Source organism: Panthera leo, chromosome C2 (assembly GCF_018350215.1).
Source record: "Panthera leo isolate Ple1 chromosome C2, P.leo_Ple1_pat1.1, whole genome shotgun sequence".
NCBI lineage: Eukaryota > Metazoa > Chordata > Mammalia > Carnivora > Felidae > Panthera > Panthera leo.
Genome location: NC_056687.1, coordinates 124,276,137 through 124,287,360, shown reverse-complemented (window position 1 = coordinate 124,287,360; position 11,224 = coordinate 124,276,137). Strand labels below are relative to the sequence as shown.

At 38.7% G+C, this 11,224-nt stretch overlaps 1 protein-coding gene across 9 annotated transcripts in view; it reads right to left on the bottom strand.

Annotated features, from left to right (window-relative positions):
• Positions 1–981: 981 nt before the first annotated feature.
• The window catches only part of PIK3CB (phosphatidylinositol-4,5-bisphosphate 3-kinase catalytic subunit beta), a 175,603-nt gene continuing 165,360 nt past the window's right edge, over positions 982–11,224 (bottom strand). For all 9 annotated transcript variants that reach the window (XM_042954650.1, XM_042954656.1, XM_042954657.1 and 6 more), the window contains 5 exons: positions 6,666–6,833; positions 5,459–5,582; positions 4,202–4,347; positions 2,823–2,955; positions 982–2,547 (listed from right to left, as the gene is read on the bottom strand). In XM_042954650.1, the coding sequence (XP_042810584.1) occupies positions 2,410–2,547; positions 2,823–2,955; positions 4,202–4,347; positions 5,459–5,582; positions 6,666–6,833 (709 nt within the window). In that variant the 3' untranslated portion in view covers positions 982–2,409. The remainder of the gene's footprint in view (positions 2,548–2,822; positions 2,956–4,201; positions 4,348–5,458; positions 5,583–6,665; positions 6,834–11,224) is intronic.

Below are 11,224 nucleotides of genomic sequence, written 5' to 3'. Positions count from 1 at the left end.
AAGAAGCCAAGAGTTTTGGGCTAAGATTTATTGTTGACCAGAGCACTAAACAGGCAAGGTAATGGGTAATGAGACCCCATGCAACAAGCTGACCCTGCAGCCCAGACTTCTTGGTTAGCTATCCTCTGCCTTCCACCTCCCCTCTCTGGCTCTGACAGAGCCCCTGAGAATCAGAAATATGCAATTCAGGAAGTATGTGGGGAGCACCTGTTACGAGTGGTTGGCAGCTACAGAGGGCTACTGTGTCATAGTGTCCTGGCTATCTTTGAGGGGCTTATGGCAGAGATGGTGGAGGGGGAGTACAGAGTCATCCTGGGCTCAGACCCAGGACTGTTTATTTCTCTTTCTTACTCTTGACATTCACATTCATTGTGAATATATGTATTTTTTAAACCAAGGTTCCGTGTAGGGTGAGGAGACCCCTCTGGAAGCAGTGGGGCCCACTTCCAACTGGCGACATTCACCAGTCTCCAAACTCCTGACCTGCGACCTAGTGCATGTAATGGTAGACTGCTACCGGACAAAGAGCCTTGAACAAATCTATCCTTCACAGTCCTATTCCTGGAACTCTCATTGAGTTTGGACCAGCCCTGAATGGTCAGTTTAGAGGTCAATCTCCATCCTCGGCTGACTTATTTCTAAGAAACTATGACTTCCCCTGAACATCTGCCCCATGGAAGAGAGCTACAAAGTGGCCACAGTCTGGCCTTGGCTTGGGTACTGAGTAACTGAACAGGCATTCTCCCCAACCTCAGGGTACCTCACAAAGGTATGGAAACTTGATGAGCCTCAGGCACCAACTAAGGTCCAAGAGGCTTCTCACACTGCCTGTTGGGGCTGGGAAGCAGAGGTAGAAGTCAGAGAAGAGACCATGAGCCTCAGCCTATTCCTCAGATTGATGTGTCCCTTACCTTGGCCATTTCTTAGAGTCCCAGTGCCAAGATCTAAAGGCCTGTGCTGTCCATAAAGAAGCAGCCCACAAATCCCAAGAGCAGCTGAAACCAGCTCACCCATTTATTTGACTGAGAACATGAAGGAGGACAACAAAATTAAACAATCTTTAATAAAATTCCTATAGAAAACTCAGTCACAGGGCAAATAATCAGTTCTCTTTCTCATGTCACTGAGGATTGAGAGCTCCCAAAAGTCTTTGGAGAAAAAGCAGTAGTTTTGATGGATATTGCCAGTACTCAGAAAGAGCATCCATTTACACATTCAAACCAGTAGTTCTTATTGCACATATTAACATTATTTGCCATCTAGCACCCTAAAGATATGGTACCTCAACAAATAAATTAAAGAATTCCATGTGGCATGAAACCATTTCAATTTGAGCTAATATCCTTGAAAAAATCACATTATTACAAGTTTTAATAAATACAGTAAGAACAGCTGGCATTTTACTAAAATACTGAATTTTAGGTGTGGAGATGATTCCATAAATAGTTTCCTTTTCATTTGCTTTCTGTCTTGGATGCATTTGCTCAAGTATTATGCTCTATGAAATGAACTCTTTCATAGATACCATGTAAAAACTGAAAGTACTATGTGCCTCATTACAGAAGCAACTGGAAGAACTGGATCACATAGTTAACTAAAAAAAGTAACTTAGGAAAAAGCTCTTCTTTTTGTAAAACTTTAAAACACAGACTGAAAAAAAAAAAACCAAAGAAATGTCTTTTTATATAGAACTCCCACTAGAAATTTTATAAATATATATGCAACATATATATTATATTTGCCTCACCAGCAGGTCTTCAGCAAGCCTGCTAGAAATGATGCTGTCCTGGTAGATAAATATCAACAAAAGAATTAATGTTTCCATAGATTTAGAGATTTCTTTTGAAAAAAAAAAAAAAAAAAGTAATTTCAAATTATGTTATAATTTGTAGTTTACACAATTTAAAAGGGGAAGAAAGATACCTTTCTTTTAAGCCTCATTTGGAAAATAAGAACAACTACCAGTGCCCAGGAGTGGATAAGTCGGCTGAGTGATAACACTTGGTCACAATACAAAAAGAAGTATTTACACCTTTCTGGAAAAGTACCAAATACTTAAAAAAAGAAGAAGAAGAAGAAGAAGAAGAAGAAGAAGAAGAAGAAGAAGAAGAAGACGACGACAGAAAACAATCTCTAGTAGCATTCCTCGGCGTGCAAAGTCAGCAGGAAATGATTATCCATAATGTTGAGAGTTTTCATGATGAATCTTGGAAGCATTCAATGAAGCAGGGGGTGGTCATCAGGAACTGTGCAGATTAGGTTCTGTGGGATGCCTTGTTCTTAATTTAAATGAGTTCTAGGATTTCATTCCCTTTAAAACATCTCCGGCAGGGTCATGTTCAATTTAGTGCAAGTGCAAAATGAAAACTAAACAAAACCAACAAATACATTAGGAGCAAAGGCTGATCATTAAGATCTGTAGTCTTTCCGAACTGTGTGGGCCATCCAGTTCACTTTAGTAGTCCAGCTTTCCCTGAGTGCCTCATCAAATTTTTGCTTAAATTGCTTAAGCGCTTCTTCTTCACTCTTTCCTAAGGCAAGAGAGTCCTAAAAATGAAAGGAAAAAATCTGATCGTATACATACTCCATAGTGACATGCAAATGTTGAAATCTCGGCCATGCCTCCCCAGCCATCACAAAGCTGTGTGCTTCATATTCGCACAAGAGAATTACTCAGCTTCTTGTCACTACCAGTCCTGGGCAGGAACAGTTTCACAGGAAATGGCTCTGTTCCATTCCCTTTGAACATGTGAATGAAATAGGCATGTACAGCTGAGCTTCATGCCTACAAACTCCAATATACAAAGAAAAGGGTTTTGTACCTTAAGATACTGTATATCCTTGACTGATGTGAGCTCAGGAAGCCCTGCAGTCAACATCAGTGCAAAAAGAGTGATGAAGAGATTCCCGTGACGTCGTAAAATTAGATATGCATCCTCACAACACTGGCGGAAACTTGAGTTGATACAACAAATCACAAGAACATGATGTTAGAGGAGAGAGAGCAAATTTCACAAAGGAAAACAAGACAGACATATCTATACTTTCCATAACAGCTAGAAGTTTTCTACTGAACTAAAGGTTCATTTCTGATTTTTAAAACTCTTTGAAAATTGGCCCAAGAATAAAATTTACATAGAATGTCTAAAATCACACGTATCTTTTCAAAAACCCAACTAAATTGAAATTCTAGTAAAAGGCTATATAACATTTACTCTGTGCTTTTTAATTCTATGAGACCTAAAAGCTGTTACAAAACAAATGGTAATTATAACCTGTGAGGATTTCTGAACATATTTCTAGACTCCAGATTTGTAGTCTAACTCCAGAGACTAGTTTGATTTTCCCCAAGTCAATATCAATGCTTTTGCACTACACCTCCCTATCATCTTGCCTTTCCCCCCTCTCCTTTTAAAGACAATTATTCAAGAGAATCATCCGATGCTATCTCCCTAATTTTGCCAAAAAGAAAAATGAACCCAGATATATATTCTGCAGAAACTCAGGCAGAAATAGAAATAATAGCAATCATTTAGCAAGCATATAGTATGAGTTGGTCATATCATATAACTTTAATTATCATAATAGCTCTAAAATTTATTTTTGTCTCTATTTTATTTATTTATATTTTTGTGAGTGAGAGACAGAGAGAGAGAGAGAGGTGCAGAGGGGGAGAGAGAATCTGCTGACAGCATGGAGCCCGACGTGGGGCTCAATCTCATGACTGTGAGATCATGACCTGAGCCAAAATCAAGAGTTGGACACTTAACTGACTAAGCCACCCAGGCGCCCTATGTCCCTATTTTAAGATGAAGAAACGAAGACAAGAAGAAACATACAAGTAGTGAGGACTAGACCAGAGATTACAAAGTCCTGAGCCCCGGCTCCCTTAGAATGAGAGCAAAATGGCTGCCTCTCTCAGCATCTTATTATGAAATGTCTTAACAGTTTCAGAAAATTCTCTAAGACAGGTAAAAAGTGGTATACTCTTAGAATAAAACATAGTAGCTTATTTCAAATTTCTAGATTCTATTTCCCCTCTCTACACCAGAACATGGATCTGACAGGCAAATTCCCCCAAAGCCTCCCAGGTAGCAGTCTGTTTCCCTGATCTAAATATATCTCAGCTAAGAAATGCTAGTCTAGCTAGTCAGATGAGAAAATGTCAGATGTTTATCCATGACATGAGGGCAATACTCACCGGCCAAATTTTTCTGTGTTTCCTGTTTTTCCTTGTTGAATCACATGAATGAAATCATAGGTAAGAATAAAAGGCACTCGTTCCCTTTTAATGCCAAATTTAGACTTGAAATTTCCAAGAATATGTCCAAAGTCAATGTGGAAGAGCTGGGAAACAAATGGGATTTAATTTCTCTGGTTCCAAATAGAAAGGCAAGATCTCAGCAGTCGCAGACCCCCAATACTACACTGATTCTCAACTTTTCTTGATGTATAGTTTCCCTCTCTTTTCTCTCTCTTTTCATTGACATATAGTTGATAAATAGTACTGTATTAGTTTCAGGTATACAACAGTGATTTAACAATTATTATAAAATGTTCACGAGCCCTTCTCTCTTTACAAAAGCAAGAGGTCACATGGGAAGAGTGTTTCTAACACGCATAGATCTTTTATTCTTAATAACAACCTGGACCTAATATTAAACTACATTTACTCGGTGGGAAACACAAATCTTTAAAAAGGAAAATACACCCAAATAATAAACATGTCTGATTTTAAAAAGTCAAATAGTTCCACATATTAAACTATTTCAGTCAATATTTCTACATACAAAAACAAAAAAGAGAGCACATTCTTGCCCCACCAACCCCTCAACACCTTGAGTGCTACCACTTGGAGGTAACTTCTCCCTTGAGTGCTACCACTTGGAGGTGATTTTCTTCCATTTTCAAAAATGGTATGTTTACTCTTATTTTTTACTTCCTAATTTTGAATTACTATTTTTATGATGGAAGGTAAAGATTTAGTACTCTGTGCTGATGCAATGCTATACAATGAGGCATATTATATCACAGTTTCAGGCTATACAAATACATTTCAAAGCTAAGGCATGTGGCAATGGTATATACTATGACTGCATTTTCTTTTTTGCCCATATTTTTCCTTGGCAGTTTTTTTTTTGGGGGGGGGGGGGGGGGGGCTTAGTGTCCTATGTCCTTATCACTAATTCTTCCCCAGATCTTATATTGAAAGAATAGGGTCATTCTGAATAACTGCAATTGACTTTTCAAACATTAAAGGCTTATCACCTAACTTTGAGCAAATACACCAATGAATATATGAAGAAGATGGTATGTGAAACAAAGGATGGAGAAATAAAGGAAAGCACAAAGACGTGACTCCCAGAATCACTAAAGAACCTGCCTGAATTTCACAAGAGACTGTGCTGTATGTAACAGCATCACCAAGGCCCCTGGCAGACTCTGGGGAGCAGCTCACCTGGCCGGTTTTCTTGACCATGATGTTGTCACTATGTCTATCACCAATCCCAAGGACATAAGAAGCTACACAGTAGCCGGCACAGGACAAGGTAAACTCTTCAATGGCTCGGTCTAGGTCATCCCTGAATACGAGAGAGAGAGAAAAAAAAAAAAACAAAAAACAAAAGAGGTCATCCCTGAATACAAGAGAGAGAGAGGAAAAAAAAAAAGCAACAAAGGTTTTCAGTCTCTAAAAGTGTGAGATGAGACCCAATTCACACTTCTGTTTCCTTTTTAATTGTGAATAGAAAGGCAACACAGAGCTGCCAAAACCCTATGAGCCAAACATGCTGGATCAGCCGAGAGAGGGAGGGTGATCACTGCAGGAGCAGGGCAGAGAAGAATCAGCAGGAATCAGATAATGGACCTAAGCCATTCAAACTGCTGTGTTTCCCTGGGCTTGGGAGTAGCTTCATATGTGTAATTATACAAGGTCACCATCAGCTTTGCTCAATGATGCTGGGCATTTGAACCTTTTTTGGTCAGTTTGACCTAACACTAGAATTCCATATTGAAAAGTTAACTATTAAATTTTCAACAGTTCAAGTCACTGACTCAAATTAGAAGTTAGCAATACGGATCCTTTAGAGACAAGGTTTTAAGATCAAAATCTGAAAACTAATTCTCACATACCAGTCCTTGGATTTTGCCAATGATGAAATGTAAGTCCACCTTTGAAGTCTTTAGCCAAAAATATTTATAGTGTTTTCCCTCACTGTGAAATTCCTTAATTGCCTATGATCAGGACTTTTCCAACACAGTAACCATTAATAACACAATTCCTAGCATTGTATTTTTTAATTTGGAGAGATCACAGTCTACAAACTCATTTACTTCTATTGTAAAAATCCTCTGAAAACTTACCTAAGTTCATACATACATTCACATAATTACAGAAGTTGACACATTTAAAAAAAATATTTTTAAAAATGGTAAATTCTTAGATTGTAACTACTACAAGGCTTTGAAATGTGATCTAGATAAAGTAGAATTTAATGCTAACCATCTTTAGGAAGACTTTAGGAAGGCCTATTTGTCACTGATCTAACCTGAAATAAAGCAAGAAATAACACTACCATTTCCTCTAGGGCACTGCTGATTCTACTTGGAAGAATAGTGATTTGTTTGGCTGTTTGTTTGTTCAGAAGAATGATAAACAAACTGACCCAGAGTTGTATTCTTTAAGCCAGTTCAGAAGGGCGTCTTTGTTGAAGGCCGCTGCTGCAGCCACATTGCTACTGTTCAGCTGAATGTCAGCAATTGTTTCAGAGGTGCTCACAACTTCGATGAGGCCAGAGCGGTCTCCTGTTGCTAAACAGCCATAAGGCAGCATCCTGAAAGGGAAAAAAATGGGCATAGTCACATGTTTATGTTATCCATAAAATGAAACATTAACAGAGGAAGTTTCTTCTTTGATGTTTTTAAAAGTTTTATTACTATTGATACCTTTGCCATTTTTCTATTATTGTCATATGGAAAAATACAAGTTCTATTTTCTGTTAAGGAGTAAATCTCTTGGCCAACAGATGGAGTAATTTACTAGAATGCCAATGTACTAGCTAAATGTATAATTTGTTATCTAGTTATTCTGATGAAATATTCTACTTTTTTATGCAGATGGACAGAAGCATATCAGAAAAAGGTTTTTGGGGCACCTGGCTGACTCAGTCCTAAGAGTGCAACTCATGATCTCAGGGTCATGAGTTCTAGTTCCATGTGGGGTGTAGAGATTACTTACATAAATTTTTTAAACCTTAAAAAAAAGTCTTTCGTTTTTACTCTAAATTTTGGAGAAAGGAATCACCCTTTATGGAGCACGTAACAAACAGGTGCCACGCAGTGGGCTAGGCACTTTACACATTACTTTGCTTAATGAATGGCAACTCCATCCTTCTAGTTGTTCAAGCCCACAACCTTAAGGTCAACTTTGACTCTTCATCTCATGCCCAGCATTTACCTGTCTTGAAAATGTGTAAAGTACTTCTCTGCCTCCACTCTTCCTTCTGCTTCTACCTTAGACCAAGCCACTATCAACCCTTACTCAATTATTCAAGTTTCCTTATTAGTCTGCTTCCACATCATAGTCTGTTTTAAATGCAACAGCAATACAGGGGTGCCTGGGTGGCTCAGTCAGTTAAGTCTGAGTCAGTCTGACATTAGCTCAGGTCATGATCTCGTGGTTTATGAGTTCCAGCCCTGCATCAGGCTCTATGCTGACAGCTCAGAGCATGGAGCCTGCTTCAAATTCTGCATCTCCCTCTCTCTCAGGCACTTCCCAACTCGTGCACTCTCTCACTTTCTGTCTCTCAAAAATGAATAAACATTAAAAAAAAATGCAACAGCAATATAATCCATTTTATTTTATTTATCTATTTTTCAATATATGAAATTTATTGTCAAATTGGTTTCCATACAACACCCAGTGCTCATCCCAAAAGATGCCCTCTTCAATACCCATCACTAATCCATTTTAAAAGTATGCATATTATGTCACTCCATGTCAATTTCTGCAAAGGCTTCCCACCTTAGGGTGAAAGCCGACATGTTTGCCTAGTTCACAAAGCCAGCCTTCAATCTGGTCCCACTTCACCTCTCCTAGTATCCTCCCTCTTGCTCACTTTATCCCTACTACACCAGCTTCCTTGCTATTCCTCAAGCAGATCAGGCATAATATTCCCTCATTCCTTTACATGTGTTATTTTCTCTGGCTAGCACATCTTTCCCTAAGACTTCTACATGATTTACTTCTTTACCCAAGACATCTACATGACCGTCTCTGACATCTTTGCTGAAATGTTACTGTCTCAGTGAGAAATTCCTGATCATCCTATCTGAAATTGTGACACTGTCTGTGACATAATACTTACTATCTCTTCCCCGCTTTATTTCCTCTTTAGCCTTCAACACAATCCAAACATCTTGCACATTTTATTTATGTGTTTGCTTACAGTCTCTCTCTCCACCACTAGGATCAAAGTTCTACCAGGCAGGGATGTTTTGTTCCCTGCTATATCCCCAGTGCCTGAGAATGTGCCTAGCACAAAGTAGACACTCAATAAATTAAAAAAAAAAAATTTTTTTTTAATGTTTATTTTTGAGAGAGAGAAGCAGGGGAGGGGCAGAGAAGAGAGAGGGAGACACAGAATCTGAAGCAGGCTCCAGGCCCTGAGCTGTCAGCACAGAGCCCATTGTGGGCCTTGAACTCACAAGCTGTGAGATCATGACCTGAGCCGAAATCAGACGCTCAACAGAATGAGTCACCCAGGCGCCCCTAAATATTTTTGAATGAATAGACAAATTTAATAATAAAAATCCTTGTAAGGTAAGATCTCAATTTTACAAATGAGAAACAAAAGTAACTTGGAAAAGATCACATATTTAACTAAGTCTAAGATCTAAAACAATTCTGTGTGGCTCTAAAACTCTCTTTATAACTTAACACAGTCTCTAGAATCACTGACCGTGTAACAGCCCTCTCGTGCTGTTCTCGTTAAAATAATTTTTGCTAAATCGATAGGTAGCACTTTGCTTTGAATTTCATTTATATGCTCCCTAATGAAAATAAACATTTTCTCAGGTCTCTTTTAGCCATTGTTTAAAAAATGTTTGTTTATTTATTTTAAGAGAGTGAGCACGTGCGTGAGTGGGGGAGAGACAGAGAGAGGGAGAGAGAGAATCTCAAGCAGGCTCTGCATTGTCAGCGCAGAGCCCTATGCAGGGCTCAGTCTCGTGAACTGTGAGATCAATACCTGAGCGGAAATCAAGAGTCAGACACTTAACCAACGGAACCACCCAGGTGCACCTCTTTTAGTCATTTAAAAATAATTTCTTTTGTGAACTGGGTATTTACATTCTTTCCCTATTTATTAGGGTTTTAAATATTTTCATTAGTGATACATAGGGCATCTTTACATATTAACATTATTCTTTTCTTCTTTTGGCTGTAAACATCTTCTCCAGTTTTGTAAAAACTGTGTTACCATTACAGCGACTCCAAAATGGAATGTGATACACCTTGGGAAGTTCAAATAAAAGGTGACTAGAGAAAATGCAATGGATGGAATTCATGGACTCAATTAATATATGGGTATAGCTAAGTGCCAAGCATTGTTTGCTGCTGGTGACACAAAAAGGAGCAAAAAAAAAAAAAAGCAGTCCTTGCTCTCACTAAGCAGACAAGGCACAAATGCACAATGTGCATGTGATCTCTGAATGAGAATTGCTATGAGAACATGTCGAGAGTTAAGCAGCATCTTGATGAGTAGGAAGGACAGCACAGCTAGAGGAAAATACAAGGAGGAGTGCAAAGGCAAGGTGAGGACCAGAAACCATCAGTGTTGGAAAGACTATGCAGGGCCCTATAGGCCATGTAAGAACTTCTGTCATTCTGCTAAAGACACTCAGAAAGCTTTGAAGGACTTTATGAAAGAGGGTGTGTGTGTGTGTGTGTCAGAGAATGTATGAATGTGTTACTGTGTCTAATAATCAGATAAAAGAGCCAATTTTAATAAACAGTCCCTCAATTTCGATACAACCAAGAATTCAATTATTTTATGCCTCTTCTAAGCACTTTCTTAGTTCTAACAAAGTAAGGTCGGGAACAGAATCACGAAACTACATGCTGGCAGTGTGATATACCAACAGACTGCTTTTCATCTGTTTTTGTTTTTGTTTTTGTTTCCTTTTAAAAAGTTACCTTTCAATAAGCAAAGTAGCTTGGAGCATGGAAGCTTTCCCAACACCCCTATTCTTATCATGACACAACACATGTGAGGCAAACACTGCGTAGTTTAACTGCACTTTGGCTCACTTTCCTGCTTCTCCTCCCACCTCACTTGCAGCCAAACTGGGCAAAAATCCAACAATTTCCTCTTCAAAAGCGTGCAATGATAAAAGCATTCAGTGTCTTCAGGATGAAACTCTCACAATGGGAAGGAAAAAACATCCTTGTCAGACAGACAGTTTGACAGAAGTCAGGCTGGGGACAAACTCTTAGAGCCCTGATCATCTTACATGGGCCTGTTTTGCACTCAACTTTATAAAGGCCATAAGAACAACCGGTAATGTTTCCCTTCCTTTCTCAGACTCTCTGATCCAAGGAGCACTTTGTTATCTTCCCACTAATCAAGAATTAAAATATAAATTCTACAGCTGAGGGGATGGCAGCCCCATAACCCTACTCTTAATGAGTATGTAGAAAGTTTTCTCGGGCCTTGACTCTGACATATTGACCCACTTTGAGTGGTGACTTAGCCCCTTGCCTCCAAAAGAGGAAAGTGTAATTCCTTTACCTAATGTTTGCATCGTTTCCATATTCTTCCCTAATCCTTCCAAGACTCTATTACCAGTGTCATTACAGAAGTGTTGATTAGCACTCTTAAAAGGGAAGTAAATCCCATTAATGTAACTCAGATGTAAAGTCACAATGAAGACAACTGTCCAAAATTCAGGGGGTGGTAGAAGACTATGAAATCTACCGAAGGCCAAATAGATTTACATACAGACAACCTAGGAGACTTGACAGAAGAGGCTGAATACCTATTATTTGGTGACTGAGGAGGTCAGAGTGTTCTAACATACTGATAGGCTTACAGATGTTCTAATTTAGTATGAAAAATATCAAGAGTGTCTTTGGGACATCAGAGAAAAATGAAAATGAGAAATAGGCACTTTCATTCATGCTAACATGGCACTGTTACAAATACTAAACTATTCTGGTCAAAGT